The sequence below is a fragment of the Poecilia mexicana genome, unplaced genomic scaffold, assembly GCF_051168715.1.
Source record: "Poecilia mexicana isolate PSO_F unplaced genomic scaffold, ASM5116871v1 scaffold_3, whole genome shotgun sequence".
NCBI classification, from domain to species: Eukaryota; Metazoa; Chordata; class Actinopteri; order Cyprinodontiformes; family Poeciliidae; genus Poecilia; species Poecilia mexicana.
Window position 1 is genome coordinate 8,161,649 of NW_028263372.1, and position 24,815 is coordinate 8,186,463.

A 24,815-nucleotide genomic window follows, 5' to 3' on the forward strand; every position below is an offset into this window, starting at 1 on the left:
GAGAGTGAGAGGAAGCTTCCTGAAAAGGTCCCATCTCAAGAGGAATCTAAAAAGATTGTGTATGGCCATCTGGAGGAAATAAAGAGGAAAGAGGCCAAGGAAAGTGAAGAAAGGGCAAAGCAGGAATTTGGCCAAAAGTTACATGACGAACAGGAGAGAGAGAAGAATGGTGCAATGAAACAGTCTCTGACTGACACATGGGATGCCCAAATAAAATACAAACTGCAGAAGAAGATGGAAATGGACCAGATGGAAAGGCAAGAAATGGCTGCCATAATGGAAGCTAACAGGTTGTGTCAAATTGAGGAAATTGAGAAGAGGAGACAGAATAAGGAAAAAGTCCAGAAATACTTCAAACAGAATGAGGCAGAGCAAAAACACCGAAGACCAAGTCTCAATGCAGTGGGAGACCTATCAGAGTGTTAGTGAATCTGAATTAGAGTGGATACAAGGCTAAGATAAGGCTTCCTGAAAAGCTCAGTTCTCTAGAGGAATGTAAGAAGATAGTATGTGACAATCTGGAGGATCTAAAGAGGAAAGAAGCTGCCAATTACTCTCTTTTGGAGGACAAGCAACGTAAAGAGAGGGCTAAGCTGCAATTAGGCCAAAGGTTACAAGAGGAACAGGAGAGGGAAAAGAAAGCCAATTTGAGAAGGTCTCTCACTGACACATGGGATGCCCAAATTCGATATAAACAACAGAAGAAGAAGGAAATATCTGAAATTGAAAGGCAACGAATGGCTGCTATAATGGAGTCAGATAGACTGCATCAAACTGATATATCACTCAAACATCAATATAACCAACAAAAGAAAACGGCTGAAAGGCTAGGGTTGCTTCCCAGATCAGACAGGTTACAGAACAAGACTAAAAAAATATATGGAGAACAAAGATGTAATGCAGTGGGAAATGCATCACAGTGTTACTGAGCAAGGAAGAGATGTTCAGTATGAATCTGGCTTTCTAGACTATGAGAGTGACTGCGACATTCCTGATAAGGACAGAAGTCGTGAAATACGTAAAAAAATAGTGTACGACCAACTGTCACTTATAAAGAAGGAAGAAGCTAAGAAAATGGCTTTTATGGAGCATAAGTCATTGAGAGAAATGAAACATCGGGAATCTGCAGAGCGAAAGTGTGAAAAACTGGAGAAAGAGAAAAAAGCTGCAGCTATCAAGTCTCTGACTGATACGTGGGATTCCCAGATTTAAACAGCAACAGAAAAAGGAACTTTGTGAGATTGAAAGGAAAGACATGCTTTCCTTAATTGATTTGGAAAGAGTGTGTGAAAGTCAAAAGAATAAAAGAACCCAGCTTCAGAAACACAAACAGGCTGTTTATCACGAAGTTCAGGAGACTCTAGCAGAAGCAAGATCAGGGAGAAGTTGCTCCAAGTCCTATGTGAGAAGATCAGTGTATTCTGGTGACAAACATGACACAAAAACCAGCAATGTTCACAGACCTTTACTGAGTCGTCAGAAAGTTAGCAATACCAGTCCTGTCAGATTTCCCTCACTGAACTCCAACTCTGTGCACCTCCCTGAGAATTGCCAACAACATGCACGCAATGACCAAAGTAAAAAACAGAAGACGAGGGGAACGGAGGAAGGACTTACAGTCAACTGTATTTTTTCCACCGTGAGATAGAAACAGCAGATGGATTCCCATCGATTACAAAGGAAGCCTACCCCTATGGTAAAGACAATGAAAACAAAACAAAAGGAAGGTGTGAACAGCTGTTTTGGAAATCAAGAACAAACTAGATTTTTAAACAATGTGGTCAGCAGTCCCCAAAATTTCAACCCTTTTCCCAATAATTCAGACTCTGGCACTCTCAAGGACAAGAGACATTCCGAAAAGGGTGAAAAGGCACAAGGTACAAGTGAAACAGGTACTGAAACACCTCAGAGTGCCAGCAAGGGGGGTTGTCCTTGCACGTGCACATGGTATGAGAGATGTAAAAATACGCTGCTCAAAAAAATCAAGGGAACACTCAAATAACACATCCTAGATCTGAATGAATGAAATATTCTCATTGAATACTTTGTTCTGTACAAAGTTGAGTGTGCTGACAGCAAAATCACACAAAAATCATCAATGGAAATCAAATTTATTAACCAATGGAGGCCTGGATTTGGAGCCACACACAAAATTAAAGTGAAATGTTCCCTTTATTTTTTTGAGCAGTATATTTTGCAAGTCAAGCTAGAGGCTATGAGGAAGAAAAAACCTGAAAACAAAGATCTATTGAAGGAAAAGCAACATAAAGAATTGGAAGAGTTTTGTCCAATAGTTACTTTTGTACCAGATAAACTGGAGAAGACAAAGAAAGCTGGAATGCAAAAATCTAATGCACGCAATGCACAAAGTAAAAAACAGAAGAAGAGGGGAACGGAGGAAGCTAAAATGTGGTGTCTAATTAGGATAAAGAGACCAAAACCTCTCTACTTGTCCACAGCTATATTAAATGAAGTTTCTGGAAAAGACAAACATGATGAACAGTTTAAAAGGAAACGAATGGCTGCTATAATGGTTTGCATTGTCGAATGAGAGTGACATTAATGCAGATCAGAAGACAAGACAATTCCCATCCATTCACAGTCCCAAATGAATAACGACGTTTCTCAGCTGGCCAAGGAATGCAAGCACTGGCTCAATTAGTATTATTGAGCCAGTGGCTCAATAATATGGGCCTTTCCAGGATCCATTGGGGCCGGCTGCAGGCTCTGGAATGCCAGACAGAGCACAGGGAGGCGGAGCTTCGGACGGAGAACAGGGAGGATCTGGGGGCCCAGTTGGAGCCAGCACTGGAAACTGTGGAGCTGGCACTGGAAACTCTGGAGACGGCACAGGAGCCGGCACTATAGTCAGCACTGGAGCCAGCACTGGAAACTCTAGAGCCGGCACTGGAAACTCTAGAGCCGGCACTGGAAACTCTGGAGCCGGCACTGGAAACTCTAGAGCCGGCACTGGAAACTCTGGAGCCGGCACTAGAGGCTCTTGGAGCCGTCTCTGGAAACTCTAGACCAAGCACTGGAGGCAATGGAGCCGGCACTGGAAACTCTGGAGACTGCACTGGAACCTCTGGAGACAGCACTGGAGCCGGCACTGGAAACTCTAGAGCCAGTACTGGAGGCAATGGAGCTGGCACTGGAAACTCTAGAGGCAGCACTGGAGAGGTACTGCAGCCTGCACTGGAAACTCTGGAGCCGGCACTGGAAACTCTAGAGCCAGCACTGGAAACTCTGGAGCCAGCACTGGAAACTCTAGAGCCAGCACTGGAAACTCTGGAGCCGGCACTGGAGGCAATGGAGCCGGCACTGGAAACTATGGAGCCGGCACTGGAAACTCGAGTGCTGGCACTGGAAACTCTGGAGCCGGCACTGGAAACTCTGGAGACGGCACTGGAGGCACTGGAGCTGGCAATGGAGGCACTGGAGCCAGCACTGGAAACATATCACCTGCAGATAAGCTACACTACTTAAGGAAATCTGTAGGGGTCTCAGCTCGACAAACGCTTGATGGTATCTTCTACAGAAACGAGTGTTGACTATCAGGAAGTGTGGGAACGCCTCAACCAAAGGTATGGACATCCATTTATTGTACAGAAAGCGAACTAGCAAAATGGCCAAAGATACAAACAAATGACTCAATAGGATTTAGAGCATTTGCTGATTTCATTCAAACATGTCATGAGGCTATGCCACACATAGAAGGTTTAAGCATTCTCAACGATTGTGAAGAAAACCAAAAACTTGTTTAAAAATTATTGAACTGAGCAGCTGAAAGGTGGAATTGTCAGGCTACTCAGTACATGAAAGAAAATGGGAAGTTTCCAAGTTTAAGGCACTTTACTGAGTTCATGTCCACTGAAGCTGAGATTGTGTGTAATCCAATCACGTCATTTCAGGCTCTTCACTCAACAGACTTCACCAAAATAACCAGTAAAGTTAACCAGAAAGAAAAAAGGCCCACCTCCAGTGTTCTCCATACGCAAGTGGTAACAAAAACGGAAGGCACAAAACAAAGGCCACATGTTAAACCAACATGCATGCTCTGTCAAGACAACGGGCACAGACTTCACAGATGCACTCAGTTCAAAGACAAACGAGGATCGATTACCCAGGAGGATTATCCCTTCGATAAAAACGATGACAATCGAACCAATTAAAGAACTCAACAAGATTGTCAAAATTCAAGATGAGGATTGTAATTTAAGCGACTTTTTGTCAAACTTACCTGAAATTACAAAAGATTTCACACCTGTCCCCATGATACAACCAAAAGAAGATAGACAGGAGAATTGTGCCACAACTGATTCTGACATTAGCAAAATCTCAGGTTTCCTTTTAAATCAGGAAATTAACAACTATTACCGTACTTTTATCCTTTTTCAATCGTTGTCATGCTGGAGGAGACAAACACATTATCCAAATGTTGGACAATCAGAGTTATAATCATTCAGGCATACAAAATATTTCTGTAAACTGCAGAGAGATCTAACACCCTGCTGCATCGAGGCTTCACTTGTACCGTTAAACTTATGCTGGGGGTCAAATAGCAGAGGTCAGAATACAAATGGAGTAGACCATGAATGTGTTGTAAATAAACTAAGGTGGAAAAAGTGGCATCACACAATTCGAAATTCAAGAAGAACCATTAAAAACCACCAAGTTTTGTTGGCAGCCATTTTGTCTCCAACCTGTAGACCGAGGGAAATCCCAGGGGCCCAGGCCACATGACCAGAGGCGAAGAACCCAGGACCAACCATGGCAACAGACAAGCAGGACCACCTCTGAGTCCCAGCCCAATTTACATGTGACGTTCCATTTGCCCCATCAGAACCCAACAAATTTATAGAGAATTGTACAATTTTTTACCTTGAGATAGAAACCTAAGATGGATTCCTGTCGAATACCCAGGAGGGTTATCGCGTCGTTAAAAGAGATGACAATCGAACCAAATGAAAAACTCAACATACCTATCAAGATTGAAGATGAGGATTGTAATTTAAGCAGCTTTATTTCAAAGGTGTCTGAAATTACAAAACAATTCAAACCTGACACCACGACCAATACTGATTATAAAGTTGACTACAGTAAAATTTTCATGTCAGCGGAACTGATCTTCAGACATGCATTGACCGGGATAATGAATTTCGAGAATTACAGGGGTTGAAAGAAAGACACGAAGCTGGACTTCGCAAGTTACAGGAGAAGGAACAGAGACCTAGACCACAAAATGTTTACGTTCGGGATGTGGAGAATTGGAAAGCCAAGCAGAAGAAACCTATATCAAAAACCTTGTTACAAATTGACAGACATGGAGTAAGACCTCTCAACTTGTCCACAGCTAAATCCAATGAGGTTTCTGGAAAAGACAAACATGACAAACAGTTTAAAAAGTCTTTGTCATGTAAAAAAGAACAGAAACTCAACATACAGGTTACTGAAAATGCAGAGAAACAAGTCATAATGCAAAGGCAAAAATATAAGAGAGTTAGTGACTCTCACAATATGTACATAACGAGAGGGAGAAAAATGTTCCTGAAAAGATTAAATTTCAAGAGAAATGTAAGAAAATGGCCTATGAAAATCTGGAGGTTATAAGGAGACAAGAATATGTCAAAGACGCTTTAGAGGAGAAAACGTTTTATAAAGAAATGGCTAAGCAGGAGTTTGCCCAAAAGTTACTTGACAAACAGAAGAGATGAGATGAGGCTTCTAGAGTTTTATTCTCTAGAGGAATCTAGAAAGATTGTTTATGACAATCTGGATAATATAAAGAGGAAGAAAGCTGCCAACTTCACTCCTGAACACTTTGAGTGTCTTGTTACTTGTATTCTAAAGCCAGATGTGGACAACCCAACAAATTTATAGAGAATTTTAAATTTGAAACCGAAACATAAGATGGATTCTCGTCGTATACCCAGCAGAGTTATCGCGTCGTTAAAAGAGAGGAGATTACAACCAAATGAAAAACTCAACATGCCTTTCAAAATTAAAGATGACTATTGTAATTTAAGCAGCTTTATTTCAAAGGTGTCTGAAATTGCAAAACAATTCAAACCTGACACCACGACCAATACTGATTATAAAGTTGACTACAGTAAAATTTTCATGTCAGACGGAACTGATCTTCAGACATGCATTGACCGGGATAATGAATTTCGAGAATTACAGGGGTTGATAGAAAGACACGAAGCTGGACTTCACAAGTTACAGGAGAAGGAACAGAGACCTAGACCACAAAATGTTCACACACGGGATGTGGAGAATTGGAAAGCCAAGCAGAAGAAACCTATATCAAAAACCTTGTTACAAATTGACAGACATGAAGTAAGACCTCTCAACTTGTCCACAGCTAAATCCAATGAGGTTTCTGGAAAAGACAAACATGACAAACAGTTTAAAAAGTCTTTGTCATGTAAAAAAGAACAGAAACCCAAAAAACAGGTTACTGAAAATGCAGAGAAACAAGTCGTAATGCAAAGGCAAAAACACAAGAAAGTTAGTGAAGGCATTCGGTCACAATATGTACATGACGAGAGGGAGAAAAATGTTACTGAAATGGTTACATTTCAAGAGAAATGTAAGAAGATGGCCTATGATAATCTGCAGGATATAAGGAGACAAGAATATGTCAAAGACGCTTTAGAAGAGAAAAAGTTTTATAAAGAAATGACCAAGCAGGAGTTTGCCCAAAAGTTACTTGACAAACAGGAGAGAGAAAAGAAAGTTGAAATGAAAAAGTCTCTGACTGATGCATGGGATAGTCAAGTTGAATATAAACGGCAGAAGAAGATGGAAATGGACAAGATTAAGAAGCAAGGGTCTTATTCCTTGATGGAATCAGAACGTTTGCATCGAACGGAGGAAGTTAAGAGGAAACAGAAGAAGCAAAAACTCAGCACACAGGACAAGACTGAGCAAAACATGAGGGACCAAATGATAACACAGTGTGAAATATATCAGTGTTGGTGACTCAAATGAAGGCTTTCAATCTAAATCAGTGTTTGTACAACACATTGATGTAGATGAGATGAGGCTTCCTGAAGAGTTTAATTCTCTAGAGGAATCTAGAAAGATTGTTTATGACAATCTGGATAATATAAGGAGGAAGGAAGCTGCCAACTTCGCTCTTTTGGAGGAAAGGCGATTTCAAGTGAGAGCTAAGCAGCAGTTAGGCCAAAAGTTATGAGAGGAACAGGAGAGGGAGAAGAAAGCCATTTTGAAAAAGTCTCTGACTGACACATTGGATGAACAAATTCAATATAAACAACAGAAGAAGAAGGAAATAGTTGAAATTGAAAGGCAGCAAATGGACTGCAGTCAGATAGACTGCATCAAATAGAGGAAATTGAGATGAAGAGACAGAAAAAAGAGAAAGACCGGAAATTTTTGAGACAGGATGAGACTGAGCCAAACATGGAAGACCAAAAAAAGACTGGATGACAATTTAGAGGATATATTGAGGAAAGAAGCTGCCTACGACTCTCTTTTACAAAAAATCTATGCAACAATATGGCCAAGGAGGAGGTTGCCAAAATGCTACATGAAGCACATCATCAGGAGAAGAAAACTCCAAAGCAAAAGCCTCTGGCTGATGAACTGGCTGATAAGTTATTAAAAGAAAAGAGACATCAGGAATCTGCAGAGCAAAAGCGTGAAAAACTAGAGAAAGAGAAAAAGCTGCAGTTATCAAGTCTCTGACTGATTCTTGGGATTCCCAGATACGATTTAAAAGGCAGGAAAAAAATGAACTTTGTGAGATTGAAAGGAAAGACATGCTTTCTTTAATTGAATTGTAAAGAGTGTGTGGAGGTGATAATTGGAAAAGAATCCACCTTGAGAAACACAAACAGCCTGATTATCACGAAGTTCAGGAGGCCCTGTCAGGAAGAAGTTCCTCCAAGAACTTCTTGATCCAGACTATGCTCAATCCATTTACAGTTCTTCCATCACATACTCAAGTAAGCGCTCAGCTGCCAGTAATTCAAACTCTACAAGGTCAGTAGTAGCTGTAAAGAGAGCAGAAGCTGCAGCAGAGTTAGCGGCCAAGGAGGCAGAGTATGAAGTGTTATTAGAAGAAGAAAAACAAAGAGAACGAATTCAACTTTTGGAGAAAAGACAGAGAAAGGAGTTAGAATCTCAAAAATGTGAGAGATTAAAGGCTGAAAAGGAGTTGAAGGCTGCATGAGCTACATTAATAACCTATGATCAGGAGATAAAGAGCGACAGCAGTGTTCATATTGACTGTACCAGAGCAGCTCAAAAGGCTTCTATAGATTCTGCTCCCATTCAGGTCCCTAACAGCAACATTGTGTCCACCTCACCTCCACAAGCAGATGTCCTTTATTTAACCCAAGCATTACAGGACAGTGTCACCATGAACAGACTGCCAATGCCCGAGCCCTCCACGTTCACAGGCTATCCAATAGAGTTCGAGTGGGAAGCTTCATTTGCTGCACTCATTGATAAAAAGAACATATCACCTGCAGATAAGCTACACTACTTAAGGAAATATGTAGGGTCTCAGCTCGACAAACGCTTGATGGTATCTTCTACAGAAACGAGTGATGACTATCAGGAAGCGTAGGAACACCTCAACCAAAGGTATGGACATCCATTTATTGTACAGAAAGCGTACTAGCAAAATGGCCAAAGATATATGACTCAATAGGATTTAGAGCATCTGCTGATTTCATTCAAACATGTCATGAGGCTATGCCACACATAGAAGGTTTAAGCATTCTCAACGATTGTGAAGAAAACCAAAGACTTATTCAAAAATTACCGAACTGGGCAGCTGCAAGGTGGAATTGTCAGGCTACTCAATACATGAAAGAAAATGAGAAGTTTCCAAGCTTAAGGCACTTTACTGAGTTCATTTCAGGCTCTTCACTCAACAGACTTCACCAAAATAACCAGTAAAGTTAACCAGAAAGAAAAAAGGCCCACCTCCAGTGTTCTCCATACGCAAGTGGTAACAGAAACGGAAGGCACAAAACAAAGGCCACATGTTAAACCAACATGCATGCTCTGTCAAGACAACGGGCACAAACTTCTCAGTTGCACTCAGTTCAAAGACAAACGAGGATCAATTACCCAGGAGGATTATCCCTTCGATAAAAACGATGACAATCGAACCAAATGAAGAACTCAACGAGATTGTCAAAATTCAAGATGAGGATTGTAATTTAAGCGACTTTATTTTAAAGTTGCCTGAAATTACAAAACATTTCAAACCTGACAACACGACCAATACTGATTATAATGTTGACTTCAGCTCACATTTCATTTCATCTTTGAAAGACAGAATTGATATTCAGACATGCATTGACTGGGATAATGAATTTTGAAAATTACAGGGGTTGAAAGAAAGACACAAATCTGCAGTTTGCAAATTACAGGAGAAGAAACAGAGACCTAGACCACAAAATGTTTACGCACGGGATGTGGAGAATTGGAAAGACAAGCAGGAGAAAAATGAATCAAAAACATTGTTGCAAATTGACAGACATGGAGTAAGACCTCTCTACTTGTCCACAGCTAAATCCAATGAGGTTTCTGGAAAAGACAAACATGACAAACAGTTTAAAAAGTCTTTGTCATGTAAAAAAGAACAGAAACTCAACAAACAGGTTACTTAAAATGCAGAAAAACAAGTCGTAATGCAAATGCAAAAACATAAGAGAGTTAGTGCAGGCATTTGGTCAGAATATGTACATGACGAGAGGGAGAAAAATGTTCCTGAAAAGGTTATATTTCAAGAGAGATGTAAGAAGATGGTCTATGATAATCTGGAGGACATAAGGAGACAAGAATATGTCAAAGAAGCTTTTGAGGAGAAAAAGCTTTATAAAGAAATGACCAAGCAGGAGTTTGCCCAAAAGTTACTTGACAAACAGGAGAGAAAATATACTTGAAATCCAAAAGTCTTTGACTGATGTATGGGATGGTCAAGTTGAATATAAACGGCAGAAGAAGATGGAAATGGACAAGATTAAAAAGCAAGGGTCTTATTCCTTGATGGAATCAGAACAGTTGCATCGAACGGAGGAAGTTGAGAAGAAACAGAAGAAGCAAAATCTCAGCTGACACCGTGCCGGTCAGCAAGGTCCCATTACCTGGATCCTAGGGAAAGGTAATTTAACAACATCTCAATGGGTTGAGGGAGTTTAGTTGATGGGAGTTCATCTCTGTCCTTGGTGAACACCAGGGAGAATGGCTCAATCGTGTCAGGAAGTTTTATGATGCAAACTTGCAATACATTCAAAAGAAAAAAACAAGAGTTCATATTTAATGACCCAATGTAATCCAAAAACAATAAAACCTAATCCTCTTTTAGAGAGTTTTGCATGAAAATAAATGGATATCTCAGGAAGTTAAATGTTTTAGTGAAAGATTGGTACACTCAAAAAAATGAACTTAGGGGGTTATTAGATTAATAAAAGAATATCATGTACTTTTAACACAATAATTTCATGTATTAAACAAAAACGTGATAAAATCATGTTGAACAAACAAGAAATTCATCAACTTAACGTTTATGAAATTGAATCATGTTGAGATAACACGATTCATTATAGTCAGACTGATCTTGTGCTGGAGGCGACGAGCGAGATCACGGCAGATCCCGCGAGATCATGGGAAATCACACGAGGCCCTGCGAGATGATTGTTTTTCGTGCCAGGAAAACGCCAGCTGCAGTTTAGAGAATACTAAATTTTCCTGGCAGGATTGTGCACATATCAGTGTTGCTATGTACACTGAAAGAAATAACTCTTTGGATTAACATAAAAAAAATCATGGAAAGATTTTCCACCTGATTACTTTGCTTTATTTCAGCACTATGTAATTCTGTTACTCCAATTTAAAGCAAATGTGTTGGCTCAACTTAACTTTTGTGGTTGATTCAACTTATTTACTTTAGTTGGACCCAATGTAATTTAATAGAACCAGGCCAACTAATTTGCAATGTTTTGGACCAAATAATTGACTTTACTTGATTAAGATGAATGCAAATTTAGTTGAAACCAACTTATTTAACAGTGATACCTTCACACTATGTAATTGATGTACTCATGTCAGTGGCTAACATGTGTTAACATCACATGAAGTGATGGTTAGCTGGTAATTAATCAGCGTTTTTCTAACATTTGCACCATTTCCTGCTTGCTCCATGCTTGTGTCAAAGCACAACTGAATTGAAGTGGTTATTGCATTTATAAAAAATAACATGTTTAACAGAATTATTTTATGTTTCAAAGGCAAATATGACAAAATCACGTCAAATAAACATAAAATTCAACAACCTAGCGTTAATAAAATGTATTCAAGTTGAGACAACGTGATTCAATTTAGTCAGACTAATCTCCCGCCGAAGAGGGTCTAGCGAGACCCGGAGATCACGCGAGACACTGGCGAGATTACGGAAGATCACGCGAGATGCTAGCGAAATTATGGAAGATCACGCGAGATGCTAGCGAAATTACGGAAGATCACGCGAGATGCTAGCGAGATCACGCGAGATCTTGTGTCTGGGAAAACTTCAAACTGTTCTTTCAAGAGAAGCGGGAAGATTCCTGATTTGGATCTGCTTAATTTGAAAAAGGTAAGATTCAGTCTATTTTCATCCGTCTAAATCAAAATAAAAATCGAAATAAAAAGATGCAAATTAAAATCATCAGACTTTTTTAAAAAACATTTTTTTCTATGTTCGGTCACGTTTCTATGTAATTGATGTACTCAAATCATGCTAACATCACATGAAGCAGTGTAAGGGTCACAAAGCTGCTGTCAAGACAAAAAACGGACCCCATAAATGTCACAGTTTTGCTCCTCCTCAGGTTGTTAAAACTCCCTGGAAAAAAGTTGGACTGATGTAAATTCAGCATCTGGTGCCATACAAACTCTGAAGTCTGAGGTTTAGTGGATTTTAAACACTGGGGCCAAACATAAGTCTATTTAAATGTTTTTTTTTATTATTATTATTTAATTTCAGTACTGTTATTATGTAGGTAAATGCAGAGTGGACATTGGATGCACACACACTTTTGTGGCTTTCTATGGTAATACAGATTCTTCACTTATTAATAATAAAAAGTATTAAATTTGAGTCAGAGGAACCTGCGGAAACCTTTGCTGTTAGAGCTTTAAATGTGATTGCAATGTCCACATAAATGTCCACCTGCTAACTATGGATTTCTAGTATTTTTTTCTGGCTGAAACACTCAGAGGATTGTCCATTATTCCTATTAGTCCATGAACAGACTTGAGCTTTCTTATTTTTTAAATACATATATTCCTCTTCTCTAAAGATGTATTTTGTTATTGTACTTGTTTTTCCCCAAATAATTGTAGTTCAAAAACAATTTTTAAGTTTATCGGTTTAATTTTGAAATGTTGAGGTTTTTGTTTTGATTTTTATGTTTTATATTTTTATTGCTTTCTACCATGTTCAAGTCACCACTGTTCTGCACATACATGCTTGCATGTGCCCAGTGGTTATATTCAGTTTCAGAACAGCTGAAACACTGGGTGCCTTTAAATCTCAACTTAAAACCCACCTGTTTAGAGTTGCTTATAGCTAAATTAGGCTTAGTGCGGTTTTAATGTCTTCAATGTTTTTAATGTTTTTGACTTTACTTTTTATCTGTTTCACTGTATATTAAATGTGGCATGACTCTGTGTTTCTGTTTTTAATTATGTAAAGCACTTTGAAATGCCTTTCTGCTGAAATGTGATGTACAAATAAAATTTGATTGATTGATTCATGATCCATTCAAGAGACTTGTACTAAAAGTTTGAATGTTCAGATACAACTCTGCTCAGGGTGAATTACATATTTTAATGTTTGAAAATCTGATCTCTTTCAGAACATCACCTGTCTGTTATCCACCTACATAAGCACTGGTGAAGGGGGTCATCGGCCATCAAGTTTTAGATTGCAGTGGCTAATGGTAAGTTTTGCCAGATCTAAAATGACTGAATCTAGTGTTAGAGCGATCATAAGGGTTCAGCTGAACTTGTATTTGGCAAGTCAGTTTTATTTGTCTTTATTTGCGTGGGGATGTGGAACTGTAAGGAGTGTTGTCTCTCTCTGTCTAGTAGATATGAGCTGCTATCAGCCCTATGCTAGCTACAGAATAGTACAGAGCAAGGGGGAAGAAGGATGAGCAGCAACATGAGATTGTGATTGACAGCACTAACACTTTCCTGCCACTGACTGGTTGTTTCTAGCACTGGGAGAAGGCAGAGGAAATAGATTTTTCACAGTATATCCCCCTATACTGTACCCTTGTTTCAGACATAAATATTTCTTAGGTGACAGCTTCAGTTAGAAGTTTAAATAAAATGTTAAACTTAATTTTAGTCATGGCATAATGAAAGGAGAATAACAATTTTAAAGATCTTTCAAATAGGCTGCAAGCCACTGATCACTTTCGTTGTGACTTCCTTTGAATTTAGCTAAGTTTTCAAGTATGTGACCCTATAGTATACTGCTGGATTTTGGCAGTTCTCATTGTTTTCTGATCTGCATATTTAGGAAAACACTGCTGAAGTCAGACGAGAGTGGATCCTAAAAGGCCTGTGTGCATACCTGGATGAAGATCCAGAGAAGCTGGAGAAAGAGTACATGGTATGTTAATTTATCTTTGTGTCTACAAAAGAGGTGATTATAGTTGGAGTTAATTGGACTTCCTGTGAATTACCAATAAATTTAAAGTAAGAGAAGATCATTAAAACTCTTCATTTTTTTCACTTGGGTACATTCAATTTTAATTTGACTTTTGAGATGCTTTTAGATTTCTCCAACAGAAAAGGATAATCATTAGTAAGATTGATATAATTACAGTTATTGTTAAGTGGGTTTAAAATGAGGATTTTTAGGTGAGTTAAACTCCACAAAAAGATCTTTGGCCTGTTTTATTTAGCCTTTTTTCTAACAGCATTGTTTCATACGCAGACAAAAATATTAAGTAACTTTACCTAAGATGTTAGTACTGATCTATTTGGAAATAACTACCACACATAGTCATGACATTTCCTCCATCCAGGAAATAAGACAGGTTCTTCATGTATAAGATGTTTGGTTTGTGTACAGAGTCAGGGCTTTGTTTGCACATAAGTAGGACTGGTTTGGAATGACAGTCTGTGTGGTGGATCCTCAGACTGTCATTTCAATTGAGGAGAACAGGCCATGGAATATGGGGCCTATTTGGGATTCATCCCTTCTCTTCATGTTTTTCCATATGAGACAATATACCGTATTTTCCGCACCACAAGGTGCACCGCATTATAAGACGATTTTTGTGAAAATGTAGAAAATATGGTACCTTTTCTAAATGGAAAATCTTACCACTGGACTCACAATTAACACAGACAGGTCTTTGATGGACCTTAGCTGTTGTTGAGTCAGCCAAATAAGTGTAAAGTTATTTTTTTATTTAATGAGATGTGAAATCTCTCCCTCCCAAAACCCCACCCATGTTCCCATCATCAAGGTGCACAAATGGCCGAGACCGTCTGTGGAATCTTCGTTATTCGACCGGAGAGTGCAGAGCCTGGCGATGCCATTGAGGATGTTGGGATTCTCCTGGACGGAGTGGAAGTGATGAACAACTTGGGCAATCTATCTTTACATGTTTTTCTAAAGACCGCAATGGAAAACTAAATTTTAACTGTTACAGTTCGCAAAGTTGAGCGAATTTACTGACACTTTTTATGTTATTAAGAATTTGATCTATGCTAAACACAGCCCAGTTTTTTTCTGGAAAAACAAAACTGACCTTTTGTTGTTTATTTCAACTTTCAACTCAGCTGTTTTTTGTGCTGTGTAAAAAGAAAATGGATAACAATTTTGAAAATACAGTTCATGTTGTACTTTTTCTCATTGTTGAGTGTTCTTTCTTCTTTCAGTGTGGTCTTAAAACACTTCATTTAATAGCACTTAAGAAAATGTCTTTGAATTAACATAATTCAATCATGGAAAGATTTTCCACACGATTATATAGCTTTCTTTCAGCATGAAGCATGTTTGTTCAGCTAACTTAATTTTCATGAGTTGGATCAACTTAATTAAGTAGTGTGAAGGTATCACTGTAAAATTAGTTGGTCTGGTTCTATTAAATTACATTGGGTCCAACTAAAGTAAATAAGTTGAATCAACCACAAAAATTCAGTTGAACCAACACATTTGCTTTAAATTGGAATAACCTTAATAAATTAAGTTGAACCAACACATTTCCTTTAAATCGGAGTAACAAAATTATATAGTGCTGAAATAAAGCAAAGTAATCAGGTGGAAAATCTTTCCATGATTTTTTTATGTTAATCCAAAGAGTTATTTCTTTCAGTGTACCACAATAAGAGAAAAAGGAAAAAAATATTTCAGAGGTGTAACACTTAAGTTGCTGAGTAAGAAAAAATTGATATATTTACTATCTAGAAAATGGATGTTAGAATCTGAATATTCTTTTGAAAGTATGTAGTTTAAGTCAGTTTAAACTACGAGCAAATAAAGTACTGGGTTTGCCCATTATGTGTACCAACATTAATACAAAAAAAATTATGCATAGAAGAGGTACTATTTTTAAAAAGTTCAAGCAAACCTACAATTTTAATAATAAAGCTGAAAAGACTGAAAATCATCTACCAACTTATCTATGTCATTATAGGTTAAGTTCAAGGAAAAAGAGTTGATTTGATGAAATGTTTCAGCTGTGTTTTCTGTGAAAGAATGTTTTGTGATAGTAGCTTTTTGTCCAAGTGGGTCAACGGATAAAGAACTTTCAAAGATAACAGCAAAGTGATCCAACAGGCGACATCAGTTACAGAGACACTGGAAATATTCACACCCTTACTATAACCAGGTCCAGTGTGTGTCCATGAGTGTGTGCTGCTTGTTTGACATGTTGTGTTAAACTGAAACTCTCTAATATATTAACAGATTTTTGCCCCTCTGGTTTATGCTCAGTGTTGAAACCATTAATTAATAAAGCTTTAGCACAGAGAAATCTGGTATGTAAAAGAACCAGTTTAAGTGACTTTGGGGCTGAAAGTTCTTCTGTCTGAGGTCTGAATTAAGACCACTGTATTTTGTATTTCTGTTTTTTGTAACTTTTCTTGTAGTGATCCGGACAGGTAATGTCCTGTTATGAGGTGCTGGGGGACCAGACACATTCTGGAGGAAGACGGGTGTAAAGATAATATCTGGACCCCGGGCTCAGACCCCAGAAACACAGAGTGCTGGATCCTCTGGGAAGTCAGAGGCAGGTGGCTTAGATAAAGGGAGGTCTGCTACATGAGCCCTGAGGAGAGTCGTGCTGAGGCCAACCTATAGTTGATCCATTCCATCCATAAATTTGAGAAACTCTGGTCCAGAAGACATTTTTTCATAGGTATCTTGTGGATCAGTGGAGGAGCAGAGAGGCCGGGGGAAGAAGGAGGGGAACTAGTCGCTCTGTCCCCAGTCGATGATATATCAGCATGTTTTGGAATAATTTGTTCTTGATACGCGGAGGGACCCATCCTAGTCAGACATCCTTGAGCCTGTTCTTCTGAAGCGATGGTCACAATGTTGTCCTTGTTGATAAAATGAAAAAGATTTGCAGTGAGTAGATTTGTCCCATCTTTATTAAGATTGCGTCTGCCTCTTTCAAAGAGGTAAAAGCGTTGCCAATAGATCTCTTGGCATACTTTTCGTTTTACTGGTGGTCTCTTTGTCCTTTGGAGCTTTGTGGGGTGGATGTGTTGGTCTTACTAAAGTTAAAAGTAAGGTAAAATTAAAAGAAATTAAGCTGTTCCTCCTTCAGCTGTCAGTTATGCACATATCAGGTCACCTGAGATAAGGTAAAATTAACTTAGAAGTAGCTTTGCAGCAAAATATAGAAGCTGCTTGTTTTAAGTCAGTTCCTTAACATTGATGAAAACGTTCTTGTTTCATAGGCTGATTATTAAAGTTATAAGAGGAAGAAATATTTAGTTACTAGTGAAATAATCTGTCAATGGAACATGAACCTTTTTCAAGTTTCTTTAGAATTATGAGTTGTTAAAGTTCCTCTGTATACAGATGACAGTGCAGATCAGTGTCCATCCTGTGATTGGACAGATCGGTGTCCGTCCTGTGATTTTTTGGCTTCCTGTCCAGCAGGAAGTTGTGAACAGAGTTTAAAAGTTGCTGCAGAACTGCAGACATTCACAGGAAGCTGGATCAGCCATGGATCTGCTGAAGGTTCTGCTGGTGCTGGTGCTGGGTGAGTCGGACACACTGGTCAGACTGGATACACTGGAGATACTCCCACTGGTTCCAGGGAGGCTGCTGCTCTCCGTGACTCTCAAACTTCGCTCTGACTCTGTTTCAGACTGAAACTTTGTTGCATATAAATTGCGATGCTTTTTAATCTTCAGCTGTTCATACGTTTTCTGTTCCAGCCTCCAAGTTTGCACCTGATGTCTAAGTAAAGTTCTCTTTTTTCTTCTTCAGGTGTTTCAGTGAACTCAGATGTTTCTCTGCAGAAGAGAATCATTAGAGGTCATAACTGTGATAACAAGGAGCTTCTTTATCATGTCCGGCTGTTGGGCAGGAATCCTACTACAGAGAATCTGTGTGGAGGATCTCTGATCCACCCTGAGTGGATCCTGACTGCAACTCACTGCTGGAAGACAGATCCAGACTGGTAGGAAAGAAACAAGAAGAAAGTTTTATCTGCAGATGATCAGGTTTTCTATGCTCATTATTATCTAACTTTTTCTGCAGGATTCTCACAGCAACGTTCGGAGTTCATCCACGGACTGCTAAACAGCACGATCAGATAATCCAACACGATCCTGTGATTTATACTGACCACGGCCAGCAGCATGACATCATGTTGCTGAAGCTTCAGACACCAGTAACAGATGTCCCACTTGCTCAGCTACCAGAATGCAGTAATCGTCTTAAAATGTAAGTCTTTCTCTGATCAATGACAGGACTTCAGGTTTTCGGTCTGGTCTTCTCCAGTCCTGCTGCCTCTGCTTCAGCACACCTGACTCAGGTAATCAAGCCACCAGCAGAACCAAAATCCGTTTAGCTCAGGTGTGTTGGACCAGAGACACATGCAAAGGTCGCAGAACCCTGAGGACTGGAGGTGAACACTCTTGTGTCAGTGGATGAAGTCCTGGAAGGATTTATTGTCTGTTCTTTCTTTGTTCTTCATAACAATTAATTTTCTACATTATCATCTTGTATTTTTACATTTTATTGTGTTTTAGAGGCAATACTGTTCAGCTGGCAGGAGAGGGAGGAACGACAGTCGGCCCCAATAATCAGCGATGTGAGAGAAATGTTGAAGTTATGAGAAGATAATCTTTGTTTCTGATTCTACAGAGAAGGTCGAGTGAATAACATGTTTATGATTCTCATGTTTCTCTACAGTACCCGATTCTCCTATTTCACCACATCTTCAGTGTGTCAACATGAATGTTCTAAAGGTTTCACTCTTTGAACCAACACATGGGCATTATTTCCGTGTTTCAGCAGCAAACAAGGATGTATGTTATGTAAGTCCTTTCTTCAATATCTCTCTACAGTGATTAGAAGACTTTTCAGTTTTACAACACAAATAAATATATTGATGGAACATTTTCTACAGGGCGACTCTGGTGGAGGAGTGATCTTCAACAACAGGATTTATGGTGTGATTGCTGAAGGTGGACCAGATCCATGTCATATACCTGCTGTAATCATGGATGTGTGTGAATACCTGGGGTGGATAAAATCAAAAACTGGGCTTAAATAAAACACAAACTGTCATGAAATAAAATTCTCATCAAATTTCTTCTCAGATATAATTTTATAGTTGTACCTTCATCAGTTTGTTCCACAACTTTGTACAATTAGGATAAATTAATAGTTTTGTTTTTTTCTCATCTGTCCTTGACCTCCCCAATAGAGCTTTTCTCTGCGTCAGAAATTAAAAATAAATCAATAAACACATGACAATAAAACATTTCCTGGCTGATCGTCTTTACATTTATGGTTCAGTTTAATCAGTTGATAATCTCCCTGAACTGAGTTTAAAAATGTGTCATGAGTTTTAAATCACATGAAGAGGAACACCAGAAGTAATTTATTTATTCAGTGTGCCCAAATGTGGATGTATAACTTGCCCACCTTAGTTCACCTGGTTTTGGGCTACACATCTGCTTCAACATTTGGTTACTGTTCTCCAGAGGTGGGCAGAGAACCCCAAAATTTTACTAAAGTAAGAGCAGTAGTATTTTAACATGTTTTTGCTCAAGTGAAAGTAAAAAGTAGCTGATTAAGAAACTACACAAGTAAGAGTAAGAAAGTATTTGGTAAAAAGTGTACTCAAGTACTGAGTAACTGATCAAGTTGTCAAGTATTTAATATCTAAAAAATTACACAATTCAACAATAACATTTAAGCAGGTAGTAAAAATTTTTTCACTGCTGATGTAATATAATCCTAAATACCATGTTTTCATTAACAGTAACACAAGATCAGCATTGACATAAGTAAAAGCTGCAAAAGGTCTGTGTAATTACTCTAAAGAGTTTGTTTGTGAGCTGAGTTACTGAAATACATTAACTTTTCATTAACAATCTAATTCAGGGGTTCTCAATACGTCGATGGTGATTGACCGGTTGGTCGCGGAAAGGTTTTCAGTTGATCTTGGCAGTAGGTAACAAACTGAATGCCACCAGGAGACTGAGACCAGCAAGTCCTTTTCTGATACACTTATCAAAATCATCACTAAGATCCAAAACATTTGTAACTTTATAAAAGAATAATAACAAAAAATCAGCAAAACATGTTGAAATTAATGACCCAACAAAATTAATAATCTCAGTAATTATTGTTTCAACAAGGTGTTGCGCAATTCTGTGCATTTCGATTCCACTATCTAAATGAAAAAAAAAGGCAACTCAAAGACGGACTGACTAGCAGTAAAGGAGTTTAAATTAGCTCATGAAGCACCGCTGGGTTCAAGGGAGTACTGATAATCGTGAAATAAATATCCAGCATGAAAACAACCTAATATTGTAATGGATTGAATGTTATGTTTTTAACAATCTCTGCTCGGCTTGAGTAATTGTAAAAAGGATAAATGAAAAAGTAAAGTTGAAAAAGGAAGAATGAAAAAGAATGAATGACAACAGAAAATTGGGAAAGGATGAATAAAAATGAAAAATTGAAAAGGAGTAAATGAACAAAAGGATAAATGAAAATGGAAACTTGAAGATGGATAAATGAAAATGAAAACATGAAAAGGGGTAAGTAAAAACTGAAAAAGGATAAATGAAAAAATAAAATTGAAAAAGGATAAATGAAAATGGAAAATTAGAAAATGATAAATAAAAAAAGGAAAATTGAAAAATAAAAATTGGAAAAGCATAAATGAATAGGGGAAAAAGAAAATGGAAAAAGGACAAATAAATTTGGGAATAAATATATAAATAAATGTATAAAAGAATAAATATAAATGAGAATAAAAATGCCAATTATTCATTTGTTTTACTCATTTATTTATTTATTTTCCACATATATTTATTTTTTAAAATTTTGGCTGAAATGGCTCTCCATATTTTCACCTGAGAGAAGACAAAGCTAACTTAGAAGTACCTTTGCAGCAAAATATGGAATCTGCTTATTTTAAGTCAGTTCCATAATATTGATGAAAAAGTTATTGTTTCATAGGCTGATTAAGTTATAAGAGGAGGAAATGTTTGTTTATTAGTGAAATAATCTGTCAATGGAACATGAACCTTTTTCAAGTTTCTTTAGAATTATGAGTTAAAGTTCCTCTGTATGCAGATGACAGTGCAGATCAGTGTCCATCCTGTGATTGGACAGATCAGTGTCTGTGCTGTGATTGGTGGCTTCCTGTCCAGCAGGAAGTTGTGAACAGAGTTTAAAAGTTGCTGCAGAACTGCAGACATTCACAGGAAGCTGGATCAGCCATGGTTCTGCTGAAGGTTCTGCTGGTGCTGGTGCTGGGTGAGTCGGACACACTGGACAGACTGGAGACACTTCCACTGGTTCCAGAGAGGCTCCTACTCTCCGTGACTCTCAAACTTCCCTCTGATTCTGTTTGAGACTGTTCCAGAAGCCATGTTTGCACCTGATGTCTGAGTAAAGTTCTCTTTTTTCTTCTTCAGGTGTTTCAGTGAACTCGGATGTTTCTCTGCAGAAGAGAATCATTAGAGGTCATAACTGTGATGACAAGGAGCTTCTTTATCATGTTCGGCTCGTGGCCAGGAATCCTACTACAGGGAACCTGTGTGGAGGATCTCTGATCCACCCTGAGTGGATCCTGACTGCAACTCACTGCTGGAAGACAGACTGGTAGGAAAGAAACAAGACAGTTTTATCTGCAGATGTTCAGGTTTTCTATGCTCATTATTATCTAACTTTTTCTGCAGGATTCTCACAGCAACGTTCGGAGTTCATCCACGGACTGCTAAACAGCACGATCAGATAATCCAACACGATCCTGTGATTTATACTGACCACGGCCAGCAGCATGAAATCATGTTGCTGAAGCTTCAGACACCAGTAACAGATGTCCCACTTGCTCAGCTACCAGAATGCAGTAATCGTCTTAAAATGTAAGTCTTTCTCTGATCAATGACAGGACTTCAGGTTTTCGGTCTGGTCTTCTCCAGTCCTGCTGCCTCTGCTTCAGCACACCTGACTCAGGTAATCAAGCCACCAGCAGAACCAAAATCCGTTTAGCTCAGGTGTGTTGAACCAGAGACACATGCAAAGGTCGCAGAACCCTGAGGACTGGAGGTGAACACTCCTGTGTCAGTGGATGAAGTCCTGGAAGGATTTATTGTCTGTTCTTTCTTTGTTCTTCATAACAATTAATTTTCTACATTATCATCTTGTATTTTTACATTTTATTGTGTTTTAGAGGCAATACTGTTCAGCTGGCAGGAGAGGGAGGAACGACAGTCGGCCCCAATAATCAGCGATGTGAGAGAAATGTTGAAGTTATGAGAAGATAATCTTTGTTTCTGATTCTACAGAGAAGGTCGAGTGAATAACATGTTTATGATTCTCATGTTTCTCTACAGTACCCGATTCTCCTATTTCACCACATCTTCAGTGTGTCAACATGAATGTTCTAAAGGTTTCACTCTTTGAGCCGACTCGTGGGCATTATTTCCGTGTTTCAGCAGCAAACAAGGATGTATGTTATGTAAGTCCTTTCTTCAATATCTCTCTACAGTGATTAGAAGACTTTTCAGTTTTACAACACAAATAAATATATTGATGGAACATTTTCTACAGGGCGACTCTGGTGGAGGAGTGATCTTTAACAACAGGATTTATGGTGTGATTGCTGAAGGTGGACCAGATCCATGTCAGACACCTCCTGTAATCATGGATGTGTGTGAATACCTGGGGTGGATAAAATCAAAAACTGGGCTTAAATAAAACACAAACTGTCATGAAATAAAATTCTCATCAAATTTCTTCTCAGATATAATTTTATAGTTGTACCTTCATCAGTTTGTTCCACAACTTTGTACAATTAGGATAAATTAATAGTTTTGTTTTTACTCACCTGTCCTTGACCTCCCCAATAGAGCTTTTCTCTGCGTCAGAAATTAAAAATAAATCAATAAACACATGACAATGAAACATTTCCTTTTCGCTTTGCCTCTTAGAGCTTTCCATACAAAACTGCTTCATTATTGTTCGATTTATAATCTCTCTGTTTTGTGCATCATATAAATAAACTTGATTGAGTGATTTCACCTGACTAAACACTAAGACAAGTGTTTAGTAATTCATTTTTCATTTTTCTTTATACAAAATTCAAAGAACATATTATGACAAGGCACACATTAGTAATACAAAAGCTTGATATGATAAACTGAGCAGAGAAAAGAAGAAATAACAAAGGAGAGTCACAAACTATGAGAAAAATAAAACAAAATGCAACATGTCTTGCATTTGCAACATCTAATTAAGGTATTAACATGTCGGTATAATGATTAGGCTTTTGTGATGTTGCAACATTTAAGCACCCTCAAATAGAATTACTACACTTAAAAAAATTGAGGTGACCTTAGAAAGTGGTATTTGTGAATAAACACTGAGGTAGAGGATCAAATCGTTAATATCATAATTGAACTCTTCATCCACAGTTAGAAGACCAAATTTCATTACAAAACAGAAAAAAGACAAGGAGTCCTTTTGTCCATAACAAAGTGTTCCTTATGAATTTATTGTAACATTTCTGTCTGTGAAATCACAAGATTCATAGTTTCTTTTACAAAGGACATTTTAGTTCCATTAGTCTTTTTGTTTTTTGCAATGTAGCATCAGGGCTTTTATTCTCTTTTTTTGTATTTATGTTTGTCCTTAACCTAACTAGCAGACCCCCCTTCATCTAAGCCACCTGCCTCTGAGGACCCACCACTCTGCATCTATGAGGTCTGAGTTCAGGGTCCAGATATTATCTTTACACCCGTCTTCCTCTAGAATGTGTCTGGTCCCCCGGCACCTCATAACAGGACATTACCTGTCCGGATCACTGCAAGAAAATTTACAAAAAACAGAAATACAAAGTACAGTGGTCTCAATTCAAACCTCAGACTGAAGAACTTTCAGCCCCAAAGTCACTTAAACTGGTTCTTTTACATACCAGATCTCTCTGTGCTAAAGCTTTATTAATTAATGGTTTAATCACCAAGCATAATATTGAAGTTTTATTTCTGACAGAAACATGGATGAATGACAATAATGAATCAATTATATTAATTGAATCTGTCTCTGTAACTGATGTCGCCTGTCTGATCACTTCCTGTTATCTTTGAAAGTTCTTTATCCGTTGACCCACTTGGACAAAAAGCTACTATCACAAAACATTCTTTCACAGAAAACACAGCAGAAACATTTAGTCAAATACATTTAGTCAAATCTACTCTTCTTCCTCACCCTTAAGCTATAATGATGTAGATAAGTTGGTAGATGATTTTCAGTCTGAAGTTTCAGATATCATTGATTCCATTGCTCCCATTAAAGTGAAGGTTGAATCTGGTAGGAAGAAATCTCCATGCAGCTGCAAAAGTTCATTCATCTTTACTCTGGAATACAAAAGCTCAGTACTCTGAGCAGGTCTAGTCAGAACCAGATAAAATGTGTTTGGTCTCTATTTTCTGTTATCAGAAACAAGCAATAGAAGTGCTAAAATGAGCCATGAATCAGGTTCCTGTAAGGTCAGACTGTTACATTTCACCTGGGCAGCAAAACTTTTGGCCTCTAACAGCTCCAGTTTATTGTCAGCCTGCTGGTTAGCGACTGTTAAAGTTAAATGTTTCCAATAGACTAAACATTTTTATTTTATTTGTCTGTTTTTGTTTGTTTGTTTGGTGTGATAGACCAACACAAAGTAGAAGAAACCCTAAGAATAAAAGGAAAACCTTCACTTTAATGGGAGCAATGGAATCAATGATATCTGAAATTTTAGAGTGTAAATCATCTACCAACTTATCTACATCATTACAGCTTAAGGGGAAGGAGGAAGATTAGATTTGATAAAATGCTTCTGCTGTGTTTTCTGTGAAAGAATGTTTTGTGATAGTAGCTTTTTGTCCAAGTGGGTCAACGGATAAAGAACTTTCAAAGATAACAGGAAGTGATCCGACAGGCGACATCAGTTACAGAGACACTGGATATATTCACACCCTTACTGATAACCAGGTCCAGTGTGTGTCCATGAGTGTGTGCTGCTTGTTTGACATGTTGTGTTAAACCAAATTTCTGTAATATATTAAAGAGCTTTTTTGCC

At 38.2% G+C, this 24,815-nt stretch overlaps 3 protein-coding genes across 3 annotated transcripts; all 3 read left to right on the forward strand.

The window, feature by feature from the left end:
* The first annotated feature begins 10,507 nt into the window (after window positions 1-10,507).
* LOC148160161 (uncharacterized) lies at window positions 10,508-14,894 on the forward strand. The gene is made up of 4 exons (XM_088004120.1): window positions 10,508-11,617; window positions 12,882-12,965; window positions 13,553-13,645; window positions 14,511-14,894. The coding sequence occupies exons 1-4, from the start codon at window positions 11,483-11,485 to the stop codon at window positions 14,619-14,621; spliced, it is 423 nt and encodes a 140-aa protein (XP_087860246.1). The 5' UTR covers window positions 10,508-11,482; the 3' UTR covers window positions 14,622-14,894.
* Window positions 14,895-17,224: 2,330 nt separating this feature from the next.
* Window positions 17,225-18,995, forward strand: LOC106912220 (anionic trypsin-2-like). Its single transcript, XM_088004607.1, has 6 exons — window positions 17,225-17,265; window positions 17,472-17,684; window positions 17,765-17,950; window positions 18,259-18,320; window positions 18,422-18,546; window positions 18,639-18,995. The coding sequence occupies exons 1-6, from the start codon at window positions 17,225-17,227 to the stop codon at window positions 18,783-18,785; spliced, it is 774 nt and encodes a 257-aa protein (XP_087860733.1). The 3' UTR covers window positions 18,786-18,995.
* Window positions 18,996-19,778: 783 nt separating this feature from the next.
* Window positions 19,779-22,674, forward strand: LOC148160162 (anionic trypsin-2-like). The gene is made up of 6 exons (XM_088004652.1): window positions 19,779-21,007; window positions 21,169-21,355; window positions 21,433-21,618; window positions 21,927-21,988; window positions 22,090-22,214; window positions 22,307-22,674. Exons 1-6 carry the CDS (start codon window positions 20,971-20,973, stop codon window positions 22,451-22,453), a joined length of 744 nt encoding a protein of 247 aa, XP_087860778.1. The 5' UTR covers window positions 19,779-20,970; the 3' UTR covers window positions 22,454-22,674.
* The last annotated feature ends 2,141 nt before the right edge of the window (window positions 22,675-24,815 follow it).